Below are 27665 nucleotides of genomic sequence, written 5' to 3'. Positions count from 1 at the left end.
TCCAAATTGCATCTGTTCACTAAAAACAAATATTTTGGACTGGGTGCAGTGGCTTACACCTATAATCCTAGCACTTTGGGAGGCTGAGGCAGGCAGATCACTTGAGGTCAGGAGTTCGAGACCAGCCTGGTCAACATGGTGAAACCCTGTCTTTACTAAAAATATAAAAATTAGCCAGTTGTGGTGGCACATGCCTGTAATCCCAGCTACTCGGGAGGCTGAGGCAGGAGAATAGCTTGAACCCAGGAGGTAGAGGTTGCAGTAAGCTGAGACCGAGCCACTGCACTCCAGCCTGGATGACAGAGGGAGACTCTGTCTCAAGAAAACCCAAAAAAATATTTTATAAGATAGAAATAGAAAAATAATACAAATGAAAAGTGTATTAAGTATATATTTTTATTAAGCAATATTAAAATGGCTGCAAGTAAGAGTTTATATAGCTATATTTACATGGATATTTATAGATGAGATCATGCTTACATTCTTGCCCACACCATCTTGGAAGATGTTAAGATAATATCGCCTTGACTGAAAAACATACAGCAAATGTGGTCTATTTGGCATTCTATCATCCACATCTACAGGTGCCTGTAGCAATGTGAGGTACAATAATATAATGGTAATTGATGTTCCTAATTTGGGAGTGCGGAAAGATCCTCAAATGTCTTTTAGATCATCAGAGAAAGATAAAATAATATTTGATATAGCTTTTTTAAATTTGAGATAGTTTTAATGGTGAGTTATTTTATGGCCCTGTATCGTGAAAAATTGGGAAATCACATATGGTTTAAAAGCGAATTCTCTTAATTGGAACATGCTATTAACTAGAAAACCCATTATTTCAGCTTGCACTCTAACAGACAATACGTGGAAAAGGAAACGCGGCCAGGGCAAAACATTTCCTCTTCTTATAAACCTTGAACTGAGTATGTCCCTCACCAATTATAGAGTGTCCCTTGGGCCTCAGAACTTTCCACAAGCGTTGAGGTCTCTATGGCGATGCTCCCGGCTGCCGAAGCGGAAACACAGGTGATAAGGTGGCGGCAAGCACAGGTTAAAGAGAGAGAAGGAGCTTTGGCTGCAGCAAACCACGCAGGTCCTTCTTGATCGTCTAGAACTGACGGCTCCGCCTTGCCAGGAGTCTGCAGAACCACGCGGCTGGCCTCCCCGGAGTTACCCCCTCTCCAGGAAGGCGCGGCAGGCGGCAGCGCCGGAGGCTCGGGGCTTCTCATGGCTGCAGCCGCGCTGGGGGCTGGGGGCTCCCGCTGGGACTCGGCTTCCGTGGATGCCTAAGCTTCACCTTTCCCGCGCCCGCAGGGGCATGACTCAGGTGAAAGGAGGTCATTTCCTCAGGCCCCTGGCCTCATGCAGCCCTTCAGCATCCCCGTGCAAATCACACTCCAGGGCAGCCGGAGGCGCCAGGGTAGGTAAGTTACCTCCAGAAGCTCGGCCGGTAGTGGGAATCGGGCTGAATAAGCAATTGGAAGAAGAGGGGACATCTCGAGCTTGGGGAGTGAGTGTTTCCTTGTTCTCTGAGGATGCCCACTTGCCATGCCTCCCAGGGTCCCCAGGAGGCTTCCCCAGCAGCACTCACATCACGGGGCTGCAGCCTTTCCTGTTGGCTCTGTCCTCCAGGTTGCCAGTTCTTGGAGACTGGAGACCTTTGAAACTCACCTGTGGCTCCCCAGCACTAGATCATAGCCTAGCCCATAGTTGGTGCTCAATAATTGTATCTTGGTTGAATGAGGAATGAAGAAATTACACTAGCATTCGGTCCCATTGGTGAAGCCTTGGAGTCACAGCCCTTGGATTCAAACCCAGCTCACCACTTAATCAGCCATATGATTGGGCAAGTCACTTAACTTCTGTTTGCCTCATCTCCTTATCTGTGAAATGCAGATAGTAAGAGCTCCTGCGTGCCTCAGCACAGTATACCACATCCTCTCTAAACTATACTGTTATACCACGTACATGCTCTACACCTCTCTAAACTCTAGCCTTTTAGCTATTGTTATTACCCACCCTACTCTTCTCCTTAAACGGGAAAGTAAGAGATTATCTTCAGGACCCATTTTCTCCCCAGTGAAATGCAAACCAGAGGAGCTGAAAGCCTCTAGTGAGCTGCACCCCTTTTGCCTGCCCCAGGATTGGGGCATGGGGCAGTCAACGTGGGAACCAAAATGGAGAGAAGAGTGATGCCTGAGGGTGTTGGACAAATGGGATATTAAAATCTTTTGGGCTGGGTGCGGTGGCTCACACCTGTAATCCCAGCACTTTGGGAGGCCGAGGTGAGTGGATCACCTGAGGTCAGGAGTTTGAGACCAGCCTGGCCAACATGGTGAAACCCCATCTCTACTAAAAATACAAAAATTAACTGGGCGTGGTGGTGGCGCGCCTGCAATCCCAGCTACTCAGGAGGCTGAGGCTGGAGAATTGCTTGAACCTGGGAGGCAGAGGTTGCAGTGAGCAGAGATCGCGCCATTGCACTCCAGCCTGGATGACAAGAGCCAAACTCTGTCTCAAACAAACAGGCAAAACTTTTTGGGAGGGGTACATTTCACAGCGAGGTTCACTCACTGTCTGGAAATATGCATGATTTATTATTGGCTCTAGTGGAGTTGGGAGCTGAGAATTGGAAAACATTAAAGATGGTAATGGTCATCATGTTACACACTTCCATTATCATTTAACTGCACTCAGGGGTATTTGAGAGACTGCATAAGGAGAGTGAGATACAGGAGTTTGGATAGGATGGGGGTTCAGGGAGGAAGGACCAGACAGACTACAGAGGAAAGAAAGGCGTTCTTCTCTGCTAGACCTGAACCGATTCTTTTGTGAACAGACAATTAAAATGAATCACCGTATGGCAAAAGATCAAATACAAACATGCAAGCAAATAAGTTTTAGTGTCCCATTCGTCACACAATTAACTAGATATAAAGGCAGTTGTGTTGTCATCAAAGCAACCTAGTATATCCCATTTTCATTTCTGAAATGCACAACTGAATTCTTGCTATTTCCTCTTGCTGAACTTGATGAACTATGTTGACTTAACCTTATATGCTGTTTCAAAATAAGTTGTTAAATAATGTTGTAATTAAAAAACAGAAGAGTAAAAATAATTACCAAGGGTCTCCTCTGTAACCAAAACAAATTACAGGGAAATACTAATATAATGTACTTCATGTTTAGAAATTCATTTCACATACTTCAGTGAAATGAATGTTAGATGAATTGCGAAGTTTTGATGAGCCACAGCATCTTTCTAAGGAATACTTCTTGCACAAGTTTCAGTGCCGGAGGGAGAGGCTGCTGGCTTCTGTGGGGATCACACCCAGGTGAGTGTGTTCAGGCTGTTTGTAATTGAGTTTGCCTCAGGCTAAGCCAGAAGCTGCCTGTAGCTGTGTGTCCTACTTGGGCTGGGTGGGAAAGTCAGTCCTACCTGCAGTGAAGAAACAGAAAGTGGTAGATACTGCCTTGATTATGAATAAAACAGCTCAAGGTAATACACTGGTTAGAAGTGGACATGTATTACTGGCAGAAAAAGGAATCAATATGCTTTTTATCCATCTTCTGACTAGAAAGCAAACTAAATCATACCTAAGTGCTTTGAGGTCCTCGAATGAAAGATGCTTGTAAATACAACAAAGTTAATTACAAGGCTGTTTATGGTCTGAGAAAACTGGAAACAATCTAATAATATTCAATAATAAGGAAAGGGTTAAGGAAATATGGCATATCTAATTAATGGAACATTATGTAGCCAATGGGATTACAAAGAATTGTTAATGATATGTGAAAGTGCTTATTATGTTAAGTGAAAAAGATAAGATTAACAAAAAAAATCTCAAATCATATCTAATGTGATCTCATTCTGTTTAAAATAATATAGGCGGGGTGCGGTGGATTATGCCTATAATCCCAGCACTTTGGGAGGCCAAGGCAGGTGGATCACTTGAAGTCAAGATTTCGAGACCAGCCTGGCCAACATGGTGAAACCCCATTTCTACTAAAAATAAAATAATTAGCTGGGCGTGGTAGCAGGCACCTGCAATCCCAGCTACTCGGGAGGCTGAGGCAGGAGCATTGATTGAACGCGGGAAGCAGAGGTTGTAGTGAGCTGAGGTCACGCCACTGCACTCCAGCATAGATGACAGAATGAGACTCCATCTCAAAAAAAAAAAAAAAAAAAAAAAAAAAAAAAAAAAAAAACCACACAAAAAACAAAACAAAAACCCAGAAAACAAAAACCTAATATAGAGCATGAGGTGATTAACCCAGCAACCAAGTGCACAATACTTACCTTTAAGTGTTAGAACTGTGGGTGAGTTTTTGTTCTCTTCTCTATGGTTTTTGGATTTTTCAAGTTTCGTACAATGAGCATATAAAAATATATTACTTTCATGAATCATTTGATATTTGTTGAGGAATTCTTTGTGGCTAAGTTTGTAGTCAGGTCTCATAAATGTTCCATACATGCTTGAGAATAATATATATTCTATAGGAGTCAGTGTTCTATATTTATCATTTAGATAAAACTTGTTAATTGATTTACTTAAATCTATTATCCTACTGATTTGTTCAGGTCGAGCTATCTAAATTACTGAGGGAGTGTATAAAAGTACCTCATAATCTGATAGTGGATTTTGTCTATTTCTTCTTGTAGTTTGATCAGTGAAACAATGCTATTAAGGTACATACAAATTAGCATTGTTATATCTTCCGTGTGAATTGAACCTTTGATCAGTGTTAAAACCCTGATACTTAAATTTCTAGTAAAGCTTTTAATTCTTAACATTCATGTTTGCTTTCTGTTACATTTTGCCCATAAATTTCACCCTTTATGCATCTGTGTTTTAGATGTATCTTTTGTAAAAACATACATATAGTCCTCCATTTACAGTGGGATTACATCCTGAAAAATCCGTCATAAGTTGAAAATACTGGAAGTTGAAAACTTAAGAGTATTATCTATTTACCCTCATAGTTGTGTGGCAGACTGGGAACTGTGGCTGGCTGCCACTGCCCAGCATCTCAAGAGAGTAGGGTACTGCATATCGCTAGTCCAGGAAATAATGCAAATTCAAAATTTGAGGTACAGTTTCTACTGAATGCCTATTGCTTTCACACCACAGTAAAGTAAAAAAATTGCAAGTGGGCGGCGGGGCGGGGCGGGTCATGGGGCGGGCGGAGGCGCCCAAGCTCGGCTTCCCCGGTGCCCTCCCACCCCCGGCCGGCTCAGCCCGCGGCCACCTGCGCCCCGCCCCTGCTGGCCGATTCCAAGCCCGAGCCCAGTCTCGCGAGCCGCTCCCCGGCAGACTGGCCCCTGGCCCCGGAAGCGCGAGCGTTCACTCCGCGGCGAGTGGCCCCGCCTCCGCGGACAGAGCGCGCGCCCCCAGGCCCGGCCCGCGAGGGGCTCCCGGCGAGGTCCCCGAGAGTTTCCCGCTGGGTGGAGCTGGCCGAGCCCAGCAGGATGACCAGCCCCACAGCCGCGCAGAGCCAGGAGATCGACTGTTTGAGACCGGAAGGGCAGAGGCTGGCGGAGGCCCGGCTCGCGGCAACACTGGCGGCCGGGGCGGAGGCTCGTGAGATCCGCATGAAGGAGCTGGAGCGGCAGCAGAAGGAGGTAGAAGAGGGACCAGAAAAAGATTTTACTGAGAAGGGGTCTGGTAACACGCCAGGCCTGTCTGCAGCCACGCTGGCCTCTCTGGTTGGGAGTTCCTCTCAGAGAGGCAGCTGGAGACACCTCCATCTCCATCCACACTAAGGCCTCCATCAGGGAAATAAAGAACTCTCTAGCAGAAGTTGAAGAGAAATATAAGAAGGCTATGGTTTCCAATGCTCAGCTATACAATGAAAAGACAAACTTCATGTACCGGGTTGATACCTTGAAAGATACGTTGCTGGAGCTTGAAGAACAGCTGACTGAATCTAGGCAGCAGTACAAAGAGAAAAAGAATTTGAAAGGGAAAAACATGCCCACAGTATACTGCAATTTCAGTTTGCTGAAGTCAAGGAGGCCCTGAAGCAAAGAGAGGAAATGCTCGAGAAACATGGAATAATCCTAAATTCAGAAATAGCTACCAATGGAGAGACTTCCGACACTCTCAATAATGTTGGATACCAAGGTCCTACCAAGATGACGAAAGAAGGGTTAAATGCCCTCAAGTCGACAGGGGATGGGACCCTAGGAAGAGCCAGTGAAGTGGAGGTGAAAAATGAAATCGTGGCGAATGTGGGGAAAAGAGAAATCTTGAACAATACTGAGAAAGAATAACACACAGAGGACATAGTGAAGGACTGTGTGGATATAGAGGTATTCCCTGCTGCTGAGAATACCGAGGACCAGAAATCTTCTGAAGACACTGCCCCATTCCTAGGAACCTTAGCAGGAGCTACCTATGAGGAACAGGTTCAAAGCCAAATTCTTGAGAGCGTTTCTCTCCCTGAAAACACAGCACAGATTGAGTCAAATGAGGTCATGGGTGCACCAGATGACGGGACCAGAACTCCCCTTGAGCCATCGAACTGTTGGAGTGACTTAGATGGTGGGAGCCACATAGAGAATGTGGGAAAGTCAACGGTGACTCAGGTTGGAGAGCAGGCAGGCACAGTGGCCTCGTGCCCTTTAAAGCATAGTGATGACACAGTTTATCATGATGACAGATGTACGGTAGAGGTCCCCCAGAGTTAGAGACAAGCACAGGGCATAGTTTAGATAAAGAATTCACCAACCAGGAAGTAGCTGAGCCCAAGGAGTTTCCAGTGCATAGTACAGAAGTAGGTAGGGATCACAACGAAGAAGAGGGTAAAGAAACAGGATTAAGGGATGAGAAACCAATCAAGACAGAAGTTCCTGGCTCTCCAGCAGGAACTGAGAGCAATGGTCAGGAAGCGACAGGTCCAAGTACAGTAGACACTCAAAGTAAACCCTTAGATATGAAAGAGTCTGACGAAGAAAAGACTGACCAAAAGGGAGACGCATTGGACTCATCGCAGAAGACAAAGGACAAGAGAAAGAAAAACAAGAAGAAAAAAATCCCCAGTACCCGTAGAAATCCTTAAAGAATACAGATTTAAACGAAATTAAGGAAGAGCAGGTAAAGTCTACTGACAAAGTCAGCAGTGGAAGCCCAAAATGAGGTGACTGAAAATCCAAAATAGAAAATTGCAGCAGAAAGCAGTGAAAATGTTGATTGTCTGGAGAATCCTAAAATTAAGTTGGACGGAAAACTTGACCAAGAAGGCGATGATGTAAAAGCTGCAGCTGAGGAGGTACTAGCTGATGGAGACACATTAGATTTTGAGGATGTCACAGTTCAGTCATCAGGCCCGAGGGCTGGTGGTGAAGAATCAGATGAAAGTGTTGCAAAAGATAATGCCAAAATAGATGGTGCCACTCAAAGCAGTCCTGTAGAACTGGAGAGCGAAGACACAGATTGCTGCACGCTGCCCAAAAATGAAAGTCCCTCACAGGACATTAGTGATGCCTGTGAAGCAGAAAGTACAGAGAGGTGTGGGAAGTCAGGACATCCAAGTCAGACCGTCAGGAAAGCTTTAGACAGCAATAGCCTAGAAAACGATGACTTGGCACCAGGAGGAGAGCCGGGGGACTTCAATCCAGAAAGCAGAGAAGATACCAGAGGAGGGAACGAGAAGGGCAAAGGCAAAGAAGACTGTACCATCTCCTAAGCTGAGGCAGGCGGCAGGCATGGTGCACAGGAAGTCTGAGCGTGAGGGGCTCTTTTCTCTCCACTGCCAATGTAAGTAGAATGTTCTAAATTCACAGAGGTGCACTGTATGCCAATTACCAGGTGATCTACTGCTTTAAGTTATAGACTGTTACTTGTAGATTTCCATGTAATCATTGAGGTTATCACCCAGATTAGAAAGACATATTTGTTATTAGTGTGCGTTCTAATTGAGAGTATTCCAGTAGTATCAAACAATAATGTCTACTGTTTATAGTCCACTTAATAAAAATAGAAGCATTTACCATTTGCCTTAGGCTGATAGGAATATGGATATTCTTGACCAAATATATCAGCATCTAAGTGAAATGACCAAACAGCATTCTTAGATTTCTGTATTATGAATAAAATTGATGTTTAAATTAATGTCTTTTTCACATATGTGTACTTTCATATGTGATTTTAAAATGTACATTATAACTTGTAAGGTATTTTATTTAAAGGAGATAGCCAAATAGCAAATAGGTCACTGAATAAGATTTGCACCTTAGAACAATAATCATTTTAAGGATAACAAGTAAACGTCTGAAAGCACGAGGGACTTTATTTGCCTTCACCCTCATGTAAGTCTTTGATCTTGAACCAATGCTTTTGGATCTCATTGTTGATGATACCTGAATTTACTTTGTAGATTTTAACTTCATGCTGATGATGTATCGAATTCATTTTATACGAAGATTTGAAGATTTTTTCTGGAAGTGATATATGTCAAATTACATTTCCTACTGCAGTATTTGAGCGGGGACAGTCATTTTTTTAAATGTTTTTAGCTGGGCATGGTGGCTCACACCTGTAATGTCAGCACATTGGGAGGCCGAGGTGGGTGGATCACCTGAGGTCAGGAGTTTCAGGCCAGCCTGGCCAACATGGTGAAACCCTGTCTCCACTAAAAATACAAAAAATTGGCCGTGCGTGCTGGTGGGCGCCTGTAATCCCAGCCACTCCGGAGGCTGAGGCACGCCTGAACCTATGAGGCGGAGATTGCAGTCAGCTGAGACCGAGCCATTGTACTGTAGCCTGGACAACAAGAGCGAAACTCTAAAAAAAAAAACCACACACACACACACACACACACAAAACAATGTTTTCATGCCTGTAACCCTAGCACATTGGGAAGCCAAGGTGGGAGGATCACTTGAGGCCAGGAGTTCAAGGCTGCAGTGAGCTATGATTACACCACTGTACTCTAGCCTGGGAGATAGAGTGAGACCCTGTCTCTAAAAAAAAAAAAAAAAAAAGATTTTGAACCTTAAAATTACTTCTCTTTGTTTGAATTTCTAATCATCATTCACAAGAGCAGTAAAAAAAAGGTTACTTGTTCTTGTGCAAACTACTAGACTATAGTAGGATATTTTGAAGAGCTGAATCACTTTTGGTATTTTGGTATAAATATTTTCATTTATTATTTCCCAGTATATTCTTATTGGAAAATTCTTGTTTTGATCTGCCTGAAGAAAATATCTGTTTTCTATATAAAGACACATTTAAAAAATAATTGTAAAGTTAGATATAATTGGAAAATATAAAATCACAAAGGAATGTACCTTATGAATGTTGTTGACATTTTATGAAATTATGTGGATTCATATTACTGTTACAAGACAGAATTGAATGCAAAAAGACCAAAACCTCTATAAAATTTGAGGAAAATGTGTAATGTAATTGAAATAAAAACATTTTATAATTGTAAAAAAAAAAAAATTGCAAGTGGAACCATCTTAAGTTGGGGAACCACCTATATGTATTTAAATCTAGTCTGACAATCTTTATATTTGAAAAAAATTTTTTTGGAGACAGGGTCTCACCTGTCACCGAGGCTGGAGTGCGGTAGCACAATCATAGTATGTCTGGAATTGGTGGGTTCTCGGTCTTGCTGACTTCAAAAATGAAGCCGCAGACCTTCGTGGTGAGCGTTACAGTTCTTAAAGATGGTGTGTCCGGATTTTGCTCTTTCTGATGTTCGGCCATGTTCAGAGTTTCTTCCTTCTTGTTGGTTCATAGTCTCACTAGCTTTAGGAGTGAAGCTGCAGACCTTCGTAGTGAGTGTTACAGCTCTTAAGGCAGTGTGTCTGGAGTTATTCATCCCTCCCAGTGGGTTCGCGGTCTTGCCGGCCTCAGGAGTGAAGCTATAGACCTTTGCGGTGTTACACCTAATAAACACAGTGCCGACCCAAAGAGTGAGCAGCAGTAACATTTATTGCAAAGAGCAAAAGGACAAATCTTCCACAGCATGGAAGGAGACTCCAGCAGATTGCCACTGCTGGCTTGGGAGGCCTGCTTTTATTCCCTTATCTGACCCCACCCACATTCTGCTGATTGGTCCATTTTACAGAAAGCTGATTGGTCGGTTTTATAGAGAGCTGATTGGTCCATTTTGACAGAGTGTTGATTGGTGCATTTACAATCCCTGAGCTAGACACAGAGTGCTGATTGGTGCATTTACAATCCTTTAGCTAGACATAAAAGTTCTCCAAGTCCCCAACATATTAGCTAGACACAGAGCACTGATTGGTGCATTTACAAACCTTGAGCTAGACATGGAGTGCTGATTGGTGTGTTTACAAACCTTGAGCTAGACACAGATTGCTGATTGGTGCATTTACAATCCTTCAGCTAGACACAAAAGTTCTCCACCTCCCCACTAGATTAGCTAGACACAGAGCACTGACTGGTGTGTTTATAAACCTTCAGCTAGACACAGAGTGCTGATTGGTGCATATACAATCCTCCAGCTAGACATAAAAGTTCTTCAAGTACCCACCCAGGTGACTTTGCCTAGTGGATCCCGTGCCAGGACCATGGGCAGAGTCACCCGCTAGTCCTGCCCCACACCACTGCACTCTTCAGCCCTTGGGCAGTGGATGGGATGGGGCACCACAGAGCAGGGGGTGGCGCCCCTCGGAGAGGCTCGGTAGTGCTGGAACCCACTGCCTGGGGGTTCAGGCATGGCGAGCTGCAGGTCCTGAACCCTGCCCCACCAGGAGGCGGTTGAGGCCCGGTGAGAATTGGAGCGCAGCAGGCAGGCAGTGTTGGGGGACCCGGCGCCCCCTCCACAGCTGCTGGCCCGGGTCCTAAGCCCCTCACTGCTCGTGGCCAGTGGCGCTGGCCAGCTGCAACGAGTGCGGGGCCTCCTGAGCCTGCACCAACCCGGAACTTGTGCCAACCTGGAACTCGTGCTGGCCCAGGAGTGCTTGGCAGCCCCAGTTCCCGCCCACGCCTCTCCCTCCGCACCTCCCCACAAGCAGAGGGAGCTGGCTTGGGCCTCTGCCAGCCCAGAGAGGGGCTCCCACAGTGCAGCGGCAGGCTGAAGGGTTCCTCATGCGTGGGCAGAGTGAACGTCCTGGCCTGAGGAGGTGCTGAGAGCGAATGAGGGCTGCTAGCACATTGTCACCTCTCAACAGCTTACTGCAGCCTCAAACACCTGGGCTCAAGGAATCCTCCTGGCTCAGCCTCCTGAATAGCTAGGACTATAAGTGTGCTGCTACAACTGGATGGTGTTTTAATTTTTATTGTGTAGAGACAGGGTCTCGCTATGTTGCCCAGGCTGGTCTCGAACTCCTGGGTTCAAGTGATCCTCTGTTCAAGTGATCCTCCCACCTTGGTTTCCCAAAGTGTTAGGACTATAGGCATGAGCCACCACAGCCAGCCCTAATCTCTATCTTTTAACTGGATCATTTACTCCATTTAGTTTTATAGTAATTACTGATATACTGATGCAATAACATTATTCTATCATGTTATTTTGTGCTATTTGTCCTGACTTTTTCATGAGTTTTTCCCTCTTCTTTATTGCCTTCTTTTGGATTGATTTCTTCCCCTTCCCTTGTCTCTCTACTAGTTTGGAATTTCTGGAGTGTCACCTAAAAGAGTAGAGAAAGGTGATATTTCTATGTAGCATGCATATTTGAACTTTTCAACATGAAATTAATGTCTTTATCTTTCCCCATGGAAAAATTACCACTGTTACCCCCTCTAAATTATATCCTCTTGTCATGTATTTATCTTTTCTTTTAACCCCACAAGACATAATAGTAATAGGATAATTACAATTATTATTACTTTATAGAATTAATATCTTTTTTTTTTCCTTTGAGATGAAGTCTTACTCTGTTGCCCAGGCTGGAGTGCAGTGGCACGATCTCAGCTCACTGCAACATCCACCTCCTGGGTTCAAGTAATTCTCCCACCTTAGCCTCCCGAGTAGCTGGGATTACAGGTGCCCGTCACTACACCTGGCTAATTTTTGTGTTTTTAGTAGAGACAGGGCTTTGCCATGTTGGCCAGGCTCATCTCAAACCCCTGACCTCAGGTGATCCACCTGCGTCAGCCTCTGAAAGTGCTGGGATTATAGGCGTGAGCCACCACGCCTGGCTGTTGTGTGTTTTATGATTTTTAAATGAGTGGATATACTCCTTGGACATTTATATACTTTTTTTTTGTTTGTTTTTGAGACAGAGTCTCGCTCTTTTGCTAGGCTGGAGTGCAGTGGCGTGATCTTGGCTCACTGCAACCTCCGACTCCTTGTTTAAGTGATTCTCCTGCTGCAGCAGCTAGAATTACAGGCACATGCCACCACACCCAGCTAATTTTTTGTATTTTTAGTAGAGATGGGGTTTCTCACCATGTGGGCCAGGATGGTCTCAATCTCCTGACCTCATGATTCGCCCACCTCGGCCTCCAAAAGTGCTGGGATTACAGGCATGAGCCATTGCACCTGGCCTATAGAATTATTTTAAGGCCTAAGTTAAAGGTGTGTGCCTACAGAGAACGTATGTATTTAAATTTGCCAGTTTGCAGAGGGCACCATGTACTTAAACAACATTACACGAAATTCTTAGTTTGAGATTGTTGTATTACCCAGGTAGTACGAATTCAGGCTGTAAATTCCCTTGAGGATCACCTTGAGGATTATCTAAAATTTCAGGGGAGATTGTAGTTTTCCTCCCTTAGTCAGTGTTAAGGTTTGAGAAAGGCATTTTCCTTGCCATTTCCTATGGAGTGGTGCAGTGGGAGTTAAGGGGGAGGGGCTATTTCCAGTTCAACCTGACACTGACTTTTAAGTCCTTTGGGGTTCCAGCTCTAGTTGGATGGTATATTAAACTGCATACCTCGGATAGACCTTGGACATTGTCTCCTGTCCCCGTGACCCTAAAAACGGTGAAACAAAAGCTCAAGTTCACCAAGTTCCGCAAATGCCCTCAAGTTAAAACTTTACTTCTGTCCACCTTCCTCTCTGGGTTCCTACTTTCACATAGTTTTGTCTTTTGAGTATTTCCAATTCTTTTTAAGCTTTGGCCAGAAGTTTTAGTTGTCTGTAGTTACAGTGGGTGTCTAGTGTACCATACCACTGAAAGAGAAGCCTGGTACTTTTACAATAATAAAAACATGTCTATGTGGTTTTTTTTTTTTTTAATTTTTAATTTATTTATTTACTTTTTTTTTGAGATGGAGTCTCATTCTGTCGCCCAGGCTGGATGGAATGCAGTGGCGCGATCTTGGCTCACTGCAACCTCGGCCTCCCGGGTTCAAGCGATTTTCCTGCCTCAGCCTCCCGAGTAGCTGGGATTACAGACACATGCCACCATGACTGGCTAAATTTTGTAATTTTGGTAGAGACAGGGTTTCACCATTTGGTCAGGCTGGTCTCAAACTCCTGAGCTCAGGTGATCTGCCCACCTTGTCCTCCCAAAGTGCTGGGATTACAAGCGTTGAGCCACTGCGGCCAGCCAAACATATCTATGTTTTAATTTTTTATGATTATTTTATATTATCCCTTCCCCACACATGAAATAACTTCTTTCCAAGTGACTTATGAGGTTGTCAACTTTTCATAAAGCCTTGGAACAAAGTGGGCAGAAAAATTATAAATAAAAAGTCTTGTCTAGGGTACTACAGGTCTGTCTTATTCCTAAATTAGAATCAGGTTATGCCAGTTTTTTATAACATACCATTTATAATTGGGTATGTTAAAGAATGTATTAGAAATCCCATAGTAACCTCATTATAAGCCTCTTTACCCATGGATTCCAAGGATATCTTACAATAAATCTCTGGGATACCTTATGCTACAGAGCAACTAAAGTCCAGCTTTAGAGCACAAGGGAAATGCAGGATATTGGGTCCTGGAAACTACAAAAACCACCAAACTCTGCTTTAGGGCTAAAACTTTCTTTAATCAATCTGTCATATTTATTGATAAACTAGAAAATGTGGCCAGGTGCAGTGGCTCACGCCTGTAATCCCAACAGTTTGGGAGGCCAAGATGGGTGGATCACGAGGTCAGGAGATTGAAACCATCCTGGCTAACAGTTTAAACCCGTCTCTACTAAAAATACAAAAAATAGCTCCACGTGGTGGCGCGTGCCTGCAATCCCAGCTGCTTGGGAGGCCAAGGCAGGAGAATCGCTGGCACCCGGGAGACGGAGGTTGCAGTGAACTGAGATCACGCCACTGCACTCCAGCCTGGAGGACAGAGCGAGACTCCATCTCAAAAAAAAAGTGCAGGTTCAAATTTCATTAAATTTTTTTCCCATGCCCCTTCTCTGCTGGTAGGATGATAGAGGATGAGTAAAATATCAAAGACAACTAAAATTTCCTAAACTAGATCCTCGGCTCCTAAAGAAGTATTAACCATGGAGTGCCGCCATCTTCTGAGGTTGGTGCTTCCCGGTATAGGCTCTTGGAACATTCTGGACTGTCTGACATTCCTCTTACTTGCTTTAGAACCGAAAGATGCTGCTGGGGGAAAAGGGAGCTAGGGAGAGGGAAGGGGAAAGATGTGGGATAGGCATAAACTGTGCTTTTGGGGAAAAAAACCCCAGTAATTTCCTTGATGGAGTTTGTGCTTGGCTTTAAAATGTAGAAAACTTTTAGGAAGCTTGATAGAGCCTGTGCTTCTACCATTAGTGCTGCATTTGTTTGACTTAAGATTTCATTAACCTTCTTAAAATAGAGATACTTCTGGAACTCAAGTGGCTACTGAGCAGGGAATGGCAAATCAGTGACACTATAGGAAGTGGAGGGATTGTGGCAAACTAGAGAACACACCTTCCACAGGGGCAGCCACTGCTCGGCTGGGCCCGCTGTTCATCTGCAGGGACGTGCATCTTGAGATTATTTCCGAAGTCAGGACTCAGCATTTTTATGAGAAATGTCATGATTTTTAAGGTCTTAACAAGTTATCCCACATTAAAAAATAATAATAAGCCGGGCTGGGCGCGGTGGCTCCCGCCTGTAATCCCAACACTTTGGGAGGCTGAGGTGGGTGGATCATGAGGTCAGGCGTTGGAGGCCATTATGGCCAACATGGTGAAACCCTGTCTCTACTTAACACACAACAATTAGCTGGGCGTGGTGGCGGGAGCCTGTAATCCCAGCTCCTTGGGAGGCCGAGGCAGGAGGATTTCTTGAACCTGGGAGGTGGAGGAGGTTGCCGTGAGCAGAGATCGTGCCCAGCCTGGGCAACAGTGCGAGGCTCCATCTCAAACACACACACACACACACACACACACACACACACACACACAAAACCGACAGAGAAGGCCAAACAAAGCACATCTGTGGACCGGATGCCTCCATGCCCACCGGTTTGCGACCTTTGTGTTGGGCTCTTCTGTTCACCAGACACCCTGCCCTGCGAGAATGTATCTCATCCTCTGCTGGAGCGGGTTTGCAGGCACAGGGAGGAGAGGGAGAGAAGAAATGCAGGGACACTTATGCAGAACCGTGAGTGGCCAGAGAGGAGAAGGAGGGTGAGTGGAGCAAAGAAGCCATGACAACTTCATAATTCTGAGTGGACTGGGCAGTGGCCAGAAATCCTGGTGGTGGATATGCTGCCTTTCCAACAGGTGAATATGAAAGAACAAGTCAAGCCCTGTTCAGGATGCTGTTAATTCCAGATGTGAACTTTTTGAGTCATTCTTTCCATGTGGAATTCAAAGGAGAATGTAAAAAGAATTTCAGGAGGAAAATGCAATATCCCTGAAAGGTAACAAAGTTCATAACACTTATTTACATGCAACATTCTCTAGTCATTGATTAAATAGATCACTACAGACTTGCATGAGGCAACATTCCTTAGTCTTATTTGCCACAATATATTTAAAAATACTTGCTTACACATCACTTTAGCTTATTTAGATGGACTTGTCACCAAGCTCTGAACTGGGATTTCACTGTGTTGCATTCATGCTGCTCACGAGACACAGGTGGGCAGCAAATGAGATTATCCCTCCATTCCCCATGGATTGGAAATGTTGCCACTTGTTTATGAGCCCACTGCAGTATCTCCTTCTCCCTTTTCCCAAAGGACAGCCTTTCCTGCCTCAGGGAAGAAGAGAGAGACAGACTACAGTGATGGAGACCCACTGGATGTGCACAAGAGGCTGTCGTCCAGTGCTGGAGAGGACCGAGCCGTGCTGCTGGGGTTTGCCATGATGGGCTTCTCAGTCCTAATGTTCTTCTTGCTTGGAACAACCATTCTAAAGCCTTTTATGCTCAGGTAAGAAACAGAGGAAGGAAATCTAGAGTTTCCGATTCAGATAAGATCCAGGCACAACGGTAAAGGAGGAGAGGCTGGCTTTGGTTTCTCAATCTGTGACTCTCTGACGTGGTCTAGAAAAAGAAAAACGCAATTCCTCTTCCTCTCTCAGTGCTGGGGGCAGCTGGGTGTGGCGGAAGAGGTGGTGAGAAGGTCAAAGATATTCCCCTGCACTGCCTCCTCCGTTCTCATAATCTATATATACCTCCAAACATGTAATCCACAAATTATAGTTTATTCATTTAGGTCATAAATCCTCACCTTAAAATGTTAGTATTCCAGGAGAGAGTTAAACCTTGTATGCAAGCAAAATAAAAGTTTTTTGAGTCTGATTTTTTGAGTTTGACAGTGTCTACCTGGCGCATAGTAGTTGCTCAATACATATTCGTTTCCTTCGTTTTCTTTTAATTAGGTTCTTTATTCAGTGCATGTAGTGATACAGTTGACCCTTGAACAACATGGGTTTGAACTTCGAGAATTCACTTATAAATGAATTTTCTTCTGTGCGTGCCACCCCGAGACAGTAAGACCAATCCCTCCTCTTTCTCCTCCTCCTCAGCCTACTCAGCATGAAGAGGATGATGATCCACTTCCATTTAGTGAACAGTAAACATGTTTTCTCTTCCTTATGATTTTTTTCTTCAACTTTTATTTTAAGTTCTGGGGAACATGTGCAGAATGTGCAGGTTTGTTATAAAGGTAAACGTGTGCCATGGTGGTTTGCAGCACATATCAACTCATCACCTGGGTATTAAGCCCAGCATGCGTTAGCTATTCTTCCTGATGCTCTCCCTCCCCCTGCCCACTGAGAGGCCCCAGTATGTGTAGCTCCCCGCTATGTGTCCATGTGTTCTTATCATTCAGTTCCCACTAAGTGAGAACATTCAGTGTTCGGTTCTCTGTTTCTGCATTAGTTTGCTGAGAATAATGGCTTCCAGCTTCATTTCATACATGTTCCCGCAAATGACATGATCTTGTTCTTCCTTATGATTTTCTTTTCTTTTCTTTTTTCTGAGACAGAGTCTTGCTCTGTTGCCCGGCTGGAGTGCAGTGGCACGATCTTGGCTCACTGCAACTTCCCCTTCCTGAGTTCAAGCAATTCTCCTGCCTCAGCCTCCTGAGTAGCTGGGACTGCAGGCACCTGCCACCACACCCACTAATTTTTGTATTTTTAGTAGAGATGGGGTTTCATCATGTTGGCCAGGCTGGTCTTGAACTCCTGACCTTGTGATCTGCCTGCCTCGGCCTCCCAAAGTGCTGGGATTACAGGCGTGAGCCACCATGCCTGGCCATGATTTTCTTAATAACATTTTCTTTTCTCTAGCTTATTTATTTATTTATTTTTTAGAGAAGGGGTCTTGCTCTGTCACGCTGGAGTGCAGTGGTATGATCATAGCTCATTGCAGTCTTGAACTCCTGGGCTCAAGCAATCTTCCCATCTCAGCTTCCTGAGTCAGTGGGATTACAGGTATGAGCTACTGTGCCTGGCTATTCTAGCTTATTTTATTGTAAGAATTCAGTATATAACACATATAAACACAACATATGTCTTAATCAACTATTTATTGGTAAAGCTTCCAGTCAACAGTAGGCTATTAGTAGTTAAGGTTTTTTTTTTTTTTTTTTTTTTTTTTTTATGCACGGTCTCACTCTGTCACCCAGGCTGAAGTACAGTGGTGCAATCATGGCTCACTGCAGCCTAGACCTCCTGGGCTCAGGCGATCCTCCTGCCTCAGCCTCCCAAGTAGCTGGGACCACAGGTGTGTGCCACCACACTTGGCTAATTTTTAAAGTATTTGTAGAGATGGGGTCCCCCTATGTTGCCCAGGCTGGTCGTGACCTCCTAGGCTCAAGTCATCCTTCCACCTTCGCCTCCCAAAGTGCTGGAATTATAGGCATGAGCCACTATGCCTGACCAGTAGTTAAGTTTTTGAGGAGTCAAAAGTTACATGCAGATTTTCGACTGCAGGGTTGGGGGTGTGATGTTGGCATCCCTAAACTCTGAATTGTTCAAGGGTCAACTTTAGTTGCTACTTATTAAGTATATGCTGTATGCTCAGTACATACTATATTTTATCCTACTTAAACCTACAGCAGCCCATGATAGAAGTGCTGAGGCTCAGAAAGGCCAAGTAACTTGCCCAAGTTCACATAGCCAGTAAATAATATGCCTGTCATTCTGACATAAGACTTGCTTCTTAATACCTAAATGAAGTTTGCTGAAATAAGGGGAATAGGGGTTCTGATTAGGGAAGGGGAGGAGCTATTTAATTTTGTAGGATGGCCCATACAACATATGGTACTTTGGGGCCAGGTCAGTTCAGGGTAAAAGGAAGGCAAGGGGTGCTTTTTGGACAGTGCTTTATTTTTGAACAGCCCCCACTTTTGTTTTTGACAGCCAAAGAGCAACAGAAGGCCCAGGGGGAGTAGAAGAGGAAGGCCTAGGAGTTCAGTGAGGGAAAGGGGTCATAAAAAGGAAGAGAGTGGTCTACTTCTGTTATTTATGATTCATCTCCTGCCATTCCTAGGTTACCATTGTTAGGGGAAAGATATAGAGGTCACCATTTACTACAGCATACAGTGCCACTATTGGAAGAATTCCAGAAGAACCTTCTCTCTGGTATTAGCACTAGGAGAAGTTGTGCTGCTCCTGATCAACCAGCTTACTTTCATTTAATGGACACCAGGAATCTTGTATCTGGTTGTATTTCCTTCATTGCTTTGGCTGCTAGGAAGCCCAGAGGCAAATGTGTAGCTCAGTTCTCATAACTACAAGGGATCTTATGGTCTGCAGGTTACATGTTTGTACCTCACTGTTTTTTAAACTTTTTTTTTTTTTTGAGATGGGATCTCACTATGTTGTCCAGGCTAGTCTCAAACTCCTAGGCTCAAGCAATTCTCCTGTCTTGGCTGTACCTCACTTCTGACTTCATTCTGTCTTTTTTTCCTCTTTTTCATTTACTCCTTTTCCCCTCATCCTTTATATATATATATCTGCATTACATGTCTATACAATGTGATTGAATGTTTGAATGTATGGGAATGTTGAGTAAATGTGCATGTGTGTGCACAGGCAGATCAGATTATTTTTAAAAATGTGACATATTTGGGAGATGGCTTGAGGGTACCTTCTGCAAGCTGGTACCAAACTGTTGCTCATAATTAAGTTTCACTTTTCTAAGCATTCCTGGAAATTATTTGGTTAAATTAAGTGAGTGCCTAAGAGTGGTGAGTTCTAATCTCTCTCAACTTACGTCTTGTGCCATCTCAGAGAGTAGGTTTGCTCCATAAAGGGTGGTATTAAGTTAAAAAGGCCTGGGTAGCTCATACCTATCCTACTCCCTCAGCCTCTCCTCTCTCAGTCAAATGATGAATTTTGTCACAGCTGTAGCCAAATACACACCCGATGCTATTGAAGGAACATGCTCATTTTTGAGCCCTGAATACATCCCTGGTTCCACCTGAAAGGCTCTGACTGGGGCCTTGTGCATAGGACAGCATGTCCTACTCTATTTTGGAGCTTTCTAAAATCTTCAAGGAAAATTCAAATCATACTCAGTTCAGTACTTGGTCAAGATTTAGAGAGCTCAAGTTCTAACAGATAAAAAGTTAACTCTAAATTATCATTTCAAGATGCCTAGTTAAAATAAGTATATAAATTAATTTAGTGAAAAAGCAGACCAGTGCTAAATCTATGAAAGAATCTTATTTTCCATTTTTGTATTTTCACTTGCCCAATATTTTTTCTTAGGCCACATCTAGTGATTTTTATACCCCGGACCTTGAGGTTATGTTAAACGGCATGGCGTGTCTCAAGTTTGTTGTATTAATAAGGGAGAATGATTATTTTGGTCAAAGAGATTAATGAGAGTGCATTATGAACCTAGCTAAATATTGCCTTTAAAACATTCTTACTTTTTTTTTTTTTTTTTTTTTTTTGAGAGGGGGTAGGACAGAGTCTGGCTCTGTTGCCCAGGCTGGAGTGCAGTGGCACAATCTTGGCTCACTGCAACCTCTGCCTCCCAGGTTTAAGCAATTCTCCTGCCTCAGCCTCCCGAGTATCTAGGATTACAGGTGCCCGCCACCACACCCAGCTGATTTTTGTATTTTCAGTGAAGATGCGGTTTTGCCATGTTGGCCAGGCTAGTCTCAAACTCCTGGCCTCAAGTGATCCGCCCACCTCGGCCTCCCAAAGTGCTGGGATTATAGGCATGAGCCACTGTGCCTGGCCCTGCTTTTCAAACATTCTGACTTTAGAGCTTGCTAATCTGACTTATTATGTTTAAGGAAGCAGTAAGTAAATACAGGGGTACCCCTACATGTGAGTGTGAGCGTATATGAAGAGCCGGCCCCATACATTAAATCAAAACATTTCCTCTTCCCCTCGTTTACTTTGTCTTGGACTTATTTTCAAATTATTTCATATATATACACATGTCCTTTCTTTTCAACATCACCACAAGATCTTCATGGCAGGAATTTTGTTTGTAATTTCTCATAGCACCTAGGATGTTTTGCATATATAGTACGTGTGAAAATTCTCAATAAATTTTTTCCAAGTAGAATTTAATTCAGGCCAGGAGTGGTGGCTCACGCCTGTAATCCCAGCACTTTGGGAGGCCAAGGCGGGAGGATCACGAGGTCAGGAATTCAAGACCAGCCTGGCCAATGTGGTGAAACCCCATCTCTACTAAAAATACAAAAAATTAGCTGGGCATGATGGTGCACACCTGTAATCCCAGCTACTCAGGAGGCTGAGGCAGGAGAATCACTTGAAACCAGAAGGTGGAGGTTGCAGTGAGCCGAGATCGTGCCATTCCAGCCTGGGCAACAAGAGCAAAACTCCGTCCCCACCTCCAAAAAAAAAATATAATTCAGTACAGCACTTACTGAACATCTACTCAGTGAGAGGCATTCTGTTTCATGCTTTGAGGAACACACAGATGAACTGGACGTAGCTCCTGACCTCAAGGAACTTAACTGATAGCAAAAATATTCTAAGTATTCTACGAGAGATTCCACGTGTGATTTGCACTTGCCTCTTTGGAAGTAGTGGGTATGTGGAATTGTACCTTGTTGCTAGCAATTGTATAGGCTATGTTGACCAACGGCCCCGTAGTTGGACTCCTTCCAAAGGCACATTTTCATCAGGACAAGCCAGTGCATCTTGAGATGATGAAGCATGAGAGATGATGAGATTCCTGAGTGAGTGTGAATCTTGGTGGTTACAGTATTATGGTAATGCTAACACTGTTTACACTGTGCTTCTCCAAATACCTGCATCTTAAATACTATTGAATATAAAGATTCCTGGGCCTCAAGTCAGACCTACCAAACCAGAATCTCTGGAATGAAGCGCTGGAATCCACAGTTTAACAAATTCTTTATTCTAACAAACTCACAGGTGATTCTGAAGTTTGAAAACCATTGTTATAGTGAGAAATATGCCAGTAGGATCATCAGAAGTGAGGTGGAACTTGGGACTTCGCAGCTCTTTACCCCAACTCTTTGTCTTCTGTGCTCCCTGATTATTAGGTGCCTGCTGTAAGGATCCTGTGCCACCTCAAAATACACAAATGCCTTGTACACAGATGCCTTGGGCATTGTGTACATAAGCTCATAACCACACTGAAATGTAGAACGAAATTTTCTAGTAAGTGAAGAACATTTATTTTTTTTCAAATTGAAGTGCTCAGAGAGAAGAATCGACCTGCACTGCCATCCACACAGATATCATGGACCACTGGCTGGACTGTGCCTTCACCTGTGGTGTGCACTGCCGCAGTCAGGGGAAGTACCCGTGTCTTCAGGTGTTGGTGAACCTCACCCATTCAGGTCAGAAAGCTCTCCTACATTATAATGAAGAGGCTGTCCAGATAAATCCCAAGGTATTGTAAAGTTTAAAGAGTTCTTATGACAGCAACCCTTCCCTGCCAGACTGTCCCTAGCAGGGTACATAAATAACCCAGGGCTGTCTTTAGGGATAGATCTGTTTTTTTTTTTTTAGTAAATATTTTTATAGTGATCAAATCAGGATAAATGAAGCTTTCTTCTTGGTGGAGAAATGGGGTATATAGAAAGGAGATAAATTATTCCAATTTCACAATTTGGTGTCTGGAATTTATACGCTAAGCCAATGAGTAGTCATTTGTGGGGAGTGTTTCTTTTGGAGATTCCACTCCCCATCATATCAAAATGCTACAATGTACTCACAGTCTCCCTTGAATCAAGCGAGTAATTTTTCTTATCAAATAAATGTAAAGATTATCATTTTTAATAAATTACATAATGGGTTCTTATGATTTAACAAATTATAGAAATGATCCCTGAAAGTATAGTCTTTCATATGATTTAAAATTTGTATTTATACCTAACTATAAAAAGTTGAGTTGTGTTAGATTAGTTGACGTGTTACACTTTATTGTCTTTAAGCATCAATTTCAATCTGATGACTTTTGTTTTCTGTTTTGGATGCAATGATTTTTAACATTTCAAACATTTTGTAGGCCTTTAGCACAGTACCTCAAGTACCTAATGGATATGGTAATAAACCTCAAGCTTTTTTGAAAAAAGTCACCAGCTGACAGAGCTCCCTTCTCCACTGGTTCTGTCTCTCAGAAACCAAAGTCCAGGTGGGGCTCCCTCTCTGTGAGTCTAGAGCAAAAGCCTCCATGTGCTTTTCTTCAGGGTAATATTTTGCTACAGGAGATCAAGACAGAGACAACAGAGACATTACTAGGCGTTGAAAGTTCATAGGCTCAATACATTTTTGTTCAGTGGACAAATGGATTCATACTGTCCAAGAGACCAAGAACCTGCATGTGGGGAGGAGTCATATTCCTTATGAAGTTGGTCACTGACTCTCCTGCAATGTCATATAAACTAAGAATTCCCTTCCACATCCTTGCTTAATGACTGGAAATGGCCATTTCACTGTGGCCCTCCAATCAACCTTTTCCCATGAGCTATGTAATATTTTACCACCTTCTAAGATTGAAACTGCCCACTAATAACTTCAACCTGAAGCTATTTCATAATAAAAACTGTTAAGTATTTGGTATTGGTGACAGTGCCTTTATCTTTTTCCCTCCTCCATATTCCTAGTGCTTTTACACACCTAAGTGCCACCAAGATAGAAATGATTTGCTCAACAGTGCTCTGAACATAAAGGAATTCTTCGATCACAAAAATGGAACCCCCTTTTCATGCTTCTACAGTCCAGACAGCCAATCTGAAGATGTCATTCTTATAAAAAAGTATGACCAAATGGCTATCTTCCACTGTTTATTTTGGCCTTCACTGACTCTGCTAGGTGGTGCCCTGATTGTTGGCATGGTGAGATTAACACAACATCTGTCCTTACTGTGTGAAAAATATAGCACTGTAGTCAGAGATGAGGTAGGTGGAAAATTACCGTATATAGAACAGCATCAGTTCAAACTGTGGAGTATGAGGAGGAGCAAAGGAAGGAGCAGAGAAATCTTAAGACTGTGACCAAATTAAAGTGCTGGCCTTCAGATGTCTGTGATTTCTGCAACTGAGGACCTAATTATGCCTCTCTGCAAACTAACAATGTAAAAGGTAATAATTAAAGTTAAGTATCATTTTCATGTGGGAAAAAAATTTAAAAGCCTCATTTTGTATTCTATTTATTTCTATAAATACATACAAATTCACTATCTTTTCTAATCCCAATCTCTTTCCAAATGAGCTAAGGAAACACTTTTTTTTCCTGTGTAGCAAAATGAGTTCAAGATATTCTTTACCTAACTTCAGCGCTAGCTAGAACCAGTCAATATGGAAATAAACAATGATGGTATCTAACCTACCGAACACTGAACCATCAGCCTAACTATGCAATATAGTCACACTAAAATATTTTTCATAAAAAAGTTCTTAACAGTTTGTTCACTATACAAAGATAAAAATCTGGTAGAAAACTTAAGAAAACGTGGACCTAACATATTAATTATAGTTTTTTTCTTTTCTTTTTCCTTTTTGAGATGGAATTTTGCTCTTGTTGCCCAGCCTGGAGTGCAGTGATGTGATCTGGGCTCACTGCGACCTCTGCCTCCTGGGTTCCAGCAGTTCTCCTGCTTCAGCCTCCCAAGTAGCTGGGATTACAGGCGTGTGCCACCCGCCCAGCTAATTTTTGTATTTTTAGCATAGACAGGGTTTCACTATGTTGGTCAGGCTGGTCTTGCCTGACCTCAGGTGATTTGCCCGCCTCAGCCTCCCAAAGTGCTGGGATTACAGGCATGAGCCACTGCACCCAGCCTTGGTTTGTTCTTTACCAGTCTACACAGCAGAGGAAAGCTGCTGCCTAGAAAATTCACTGAGTTTAGAGTTACTAGTATTTAACCTTGGCATGTACCATGTAATTTTTCTTTCAGTAACATTTTTCTAGTTAATTATGCTTTTCATAAGCTCATTTCACTCTGTGCACTTTCTGGTGGGAAAAATGGGCCAGAAATATGAAGAAGCTATACTGGATTTCAGCATTCATCTCAGATGATCCACATCGTATTAGGTTGGTGCAAAAGTAATTCCAGTTTTTGCCGTTACTTTTAATGGAGAAAAACTGCAATTACTTTTGCATCAACCTAATAGCAAAGTCCCACAAGTTTAGTCAACAATTGTCTGTACTTTAATTGATGAATCAACCATGGTTATTAAATGATGTCATAAGGCTCTCAACAAATGCTTTCCAGATTGGTTATGCCGAATCTATGAGTGGAAAAGAGAGTTTGGTCTGATTTTCCAAAGTGCCTCCAAGTATCTTTAAAATTTTATTATACTAAAAAATCTTAAATTATGGACAGTAGAATGAGACATTTGAAGCTACTTTTATATGTAGATGTAATAAAAAAACTGATTCTAAGTCAGTTTAATGCCTTTTAGCAATTTCAAGACACACATTACTAATTCAGCTGAATAGAGCAATATTGACTTGATTAGTAATGAATAATCTTGGTGTTTTCCTCTTTCAAGTGTGCAGTGGTGGAAAGAACATGTGTCTCAGATTAGGATTTATTTGACTTTGTAGGCCATAATTACAACTTTGGGCAAATCAGCTAACCGGTCTAAACCTCTCTTTTCTCATCTATAAAATGGGGATAACCTGTTCTTTCACGCAGTTATTTTATAGAAGCAGCAAAGTAGGGCATGTGAAACACTTTAGCATAGCTTCTAGCATCTAGTAGGGGCACTCAAAATGTTAGATAATTTATTTAAAAATCTGCTGGGTTGTAACATTCAGTGAGCCTTGGTACTTTTCATTGGACAGCTGGTATAGAGGCTAGGGATAGGGAACTGCAGTTCATTTTCCCTGCCCCCCACCCCAGTTCTCTTGGCTAACTGTGATATGCATTTAAGGCCCAGAACCTGCTGTTTAAAAGGTTGTGGTAAACTATTTTGTATACCAAAGACTTCTCTGTAATAAAATATATACGTACACATGAACATTTTATATGCATGCACATTTTAAATCATTCTGCAAATTGAGAGTCTATACTTTTCTTAAGGGCACATCCCTATTCCATTTCTTTGTAAATTTGACTTCTACCTAACAATATGCAATTATTGGGATTTTTTTTTCCCTAAAAATTCAAAACTGCTAATTTAAAATGTAAAGTGTGTGTTTCAATTACCAGTTTTCTATTTAGATAGGAGCTACCTGATTCATTCCAGCAAAGAGAGATATTATCCCTGGAGAACAAAGTCAATTCAAAATTATTTAAACCATTTGGCAAATAAATAAAATTTAAGTAATTATTTGCTTAATTGCTTTACTAAGTTGTTAATGCCTATGTGCATTAGTGGTCAAAGCCCACACTTAACTTTTGCAATGTTTATGAGAACTGAAAGCAAAACCAGTTTGCTTCTGGCCTAACTTCATTTCTAGGTTCTGATCTTCAAAGGACTTGGAAAAAGTCCACTTACCTATTACATATACATACATACATTCATACATATATGTATATACATATATTTCTTAAAAGCATATAATTATGCTTAAAGGAAGTAAATATTTAAACATACATTTCTTTAATATTCATCACTTTACTGGGGCAGATAAATTGGCTTTTAAGGTATAATAGTTTCAGCTTTTCAATCAAGTATTCTTAGTCATTACTGAAAAGAACTCAAATTCAGCTAAATTTTGATTATTAGCAGCACTGGCTTTTCAAAAGGAATGGCAAAAGAATTATCACAGTTTTTTGCTTATATAGTACACTAAGGATTGTTTGGACACAAGTCAAAGTAATTTTTCTTTTTTTTTAATAAACAGCGTGATGTTACAGACTGCAGAGTTAAAGAAAAGCAGACATTGACAGTTTCTGATGAGCACAAACAGTAAGTGCAGTCACAGGCCACACTTCTTGCTAGGAACAGCAAGACTGGGAAGAGGTCTTAAATTTAGTGGTACTGTTATTATTCTATATTCTCAATATAATAACACATGCATCTTGCTGTGTCAAATGCTTTTTGGGCCATCATTAAAAGGACATTAAAAACGTTTTTCTTCTAATGAATGCAGTATACCACAGGACTTCAATTCATTGAATGACAAAATATAGAGAAATAAACTTGCTACAATTAATGGGGCCAAAAGGGTGGTTCGAATTTCTTCCAGGTGAACATTTGATATGTTAGTAGTCTTCTTTTGGTAGTGCCACATTCCCCAAAGTATTAAAGTGTTATGCTCCAAAAGGGTATATTCTTTTAGATTTTATTCAACCCACTTAGGTCTGAAGACTGAATCACACTGAAACCATCAACTTCATTTGAAACTTGGGTTCCATAGCCAAAAACACTTTTGAAATCAGATGAAGGCCAAGTTCTCCAACCACTCTTAGGAACATAAATTACATCGAACAAGGGACTTTTAAAAGTGAAATAAAAACAAAATTAAATAAAAATGAAATAAATAGATAACGATTTTGGAAATTCATACTAGAATTAAGTTTAGTCTAATTATATTTTAATATGAAACAATGAAAGTTTGCTGCCTCCTTGCTAACCTAGAAAAACTGACAAAAATAAGAAAAGCTAAAAGTATACACGGTTCTTGGCATAACCACAAAATTACTGTAGTGACAGATTAAATAGGTTGCAGATAATTCATAGACTTTAACTGGCTAACAAAATATATTTTGAAACCTTTTCTGTACTTACCTACATGAGGAGTGGAGTATACTGTTGGTAGAAAAATCATTTATCTAACTACTATATATGCACAAGGGACTAATTTTTTTCTCCACTAAAACTCTTATATGTAGTTGTGTAAAAATTAAGTCAGAAAATTTCCTCATGGCTCACACCTGTCACTTTATGCTAACTAGCAAGGCTGGAATATTAACATACCTAAAATC

The 27665-nt window shown here is 42.3% G+C and overlaps 1 protein-coding gene and 1 pseudogene across 6 annotated transcripts; both read left to right on the top strand.

Annotated features, from left to right (window-relative positions):
- The first annotated feature begins 868 nt into the window (after positions 1–868).
- Positions 869–27371, top strand: LOC105489975 (potassium calcium-activated channel subfamily M regulatory beta subunit 3). 6 transcript variants are annotated; one of them, XM_011755156.3, is made up of 4 exons: positions 869–1427; positions 16065–16251; positions 21980–22178; positions 23395–27371. In XM_011755156.3, exons 1-4 carry the CDS (start codon positions 1286–1288, stop codon positions 23782–23784), a joined length of 918 nt encoding a protein of 305 aa, XP_011753458.2. In that variant the 5' UTR covers positions 869–1285; the 3' UTR covers positions 23785–27371. The 6 variants fall into 6 exon arrangements, with proteins under 6 accessions (XP_011753458.2, XP_011753459.1, XP_011753454.1 ...); XM_011755157.3 differs by having other exon boundaries at positions 871–1427; positions 16060–16251; positions 26582–27371; XM_011755152.3 differs by having other exon boundaries at positions 872–1427; positions 16060–16251.
- LOC139361924 (leucine-rich repeat flightless-interacting protein 1 pseudogene) lies at positions 5343–14351 on the top strand (annotated as a pseudogene).
- Positions 27372–27665: the final 294 nt, after the last annotated feature.

The sequence above is a fragment of the Macaca nemestrina genome, chromosome 2 (genome assembly GCF_043159975.1).
Source record: "Macaca nemestrina isolate mMacNem1 chromosome 2, mMacNem.hap1, whole genome shotgun sequence".
NCBI classification, from domain to species: Eukaryota; Metazoa; Chordata; class Mammalia; order Primates; family Cercopithecidae; genus Macaca; species Macaca nemestrina.
Note: the sequence above shows the minus strand (reverse complement) of the source record. Positions and strands in the feature narration are given on the sequence as shown.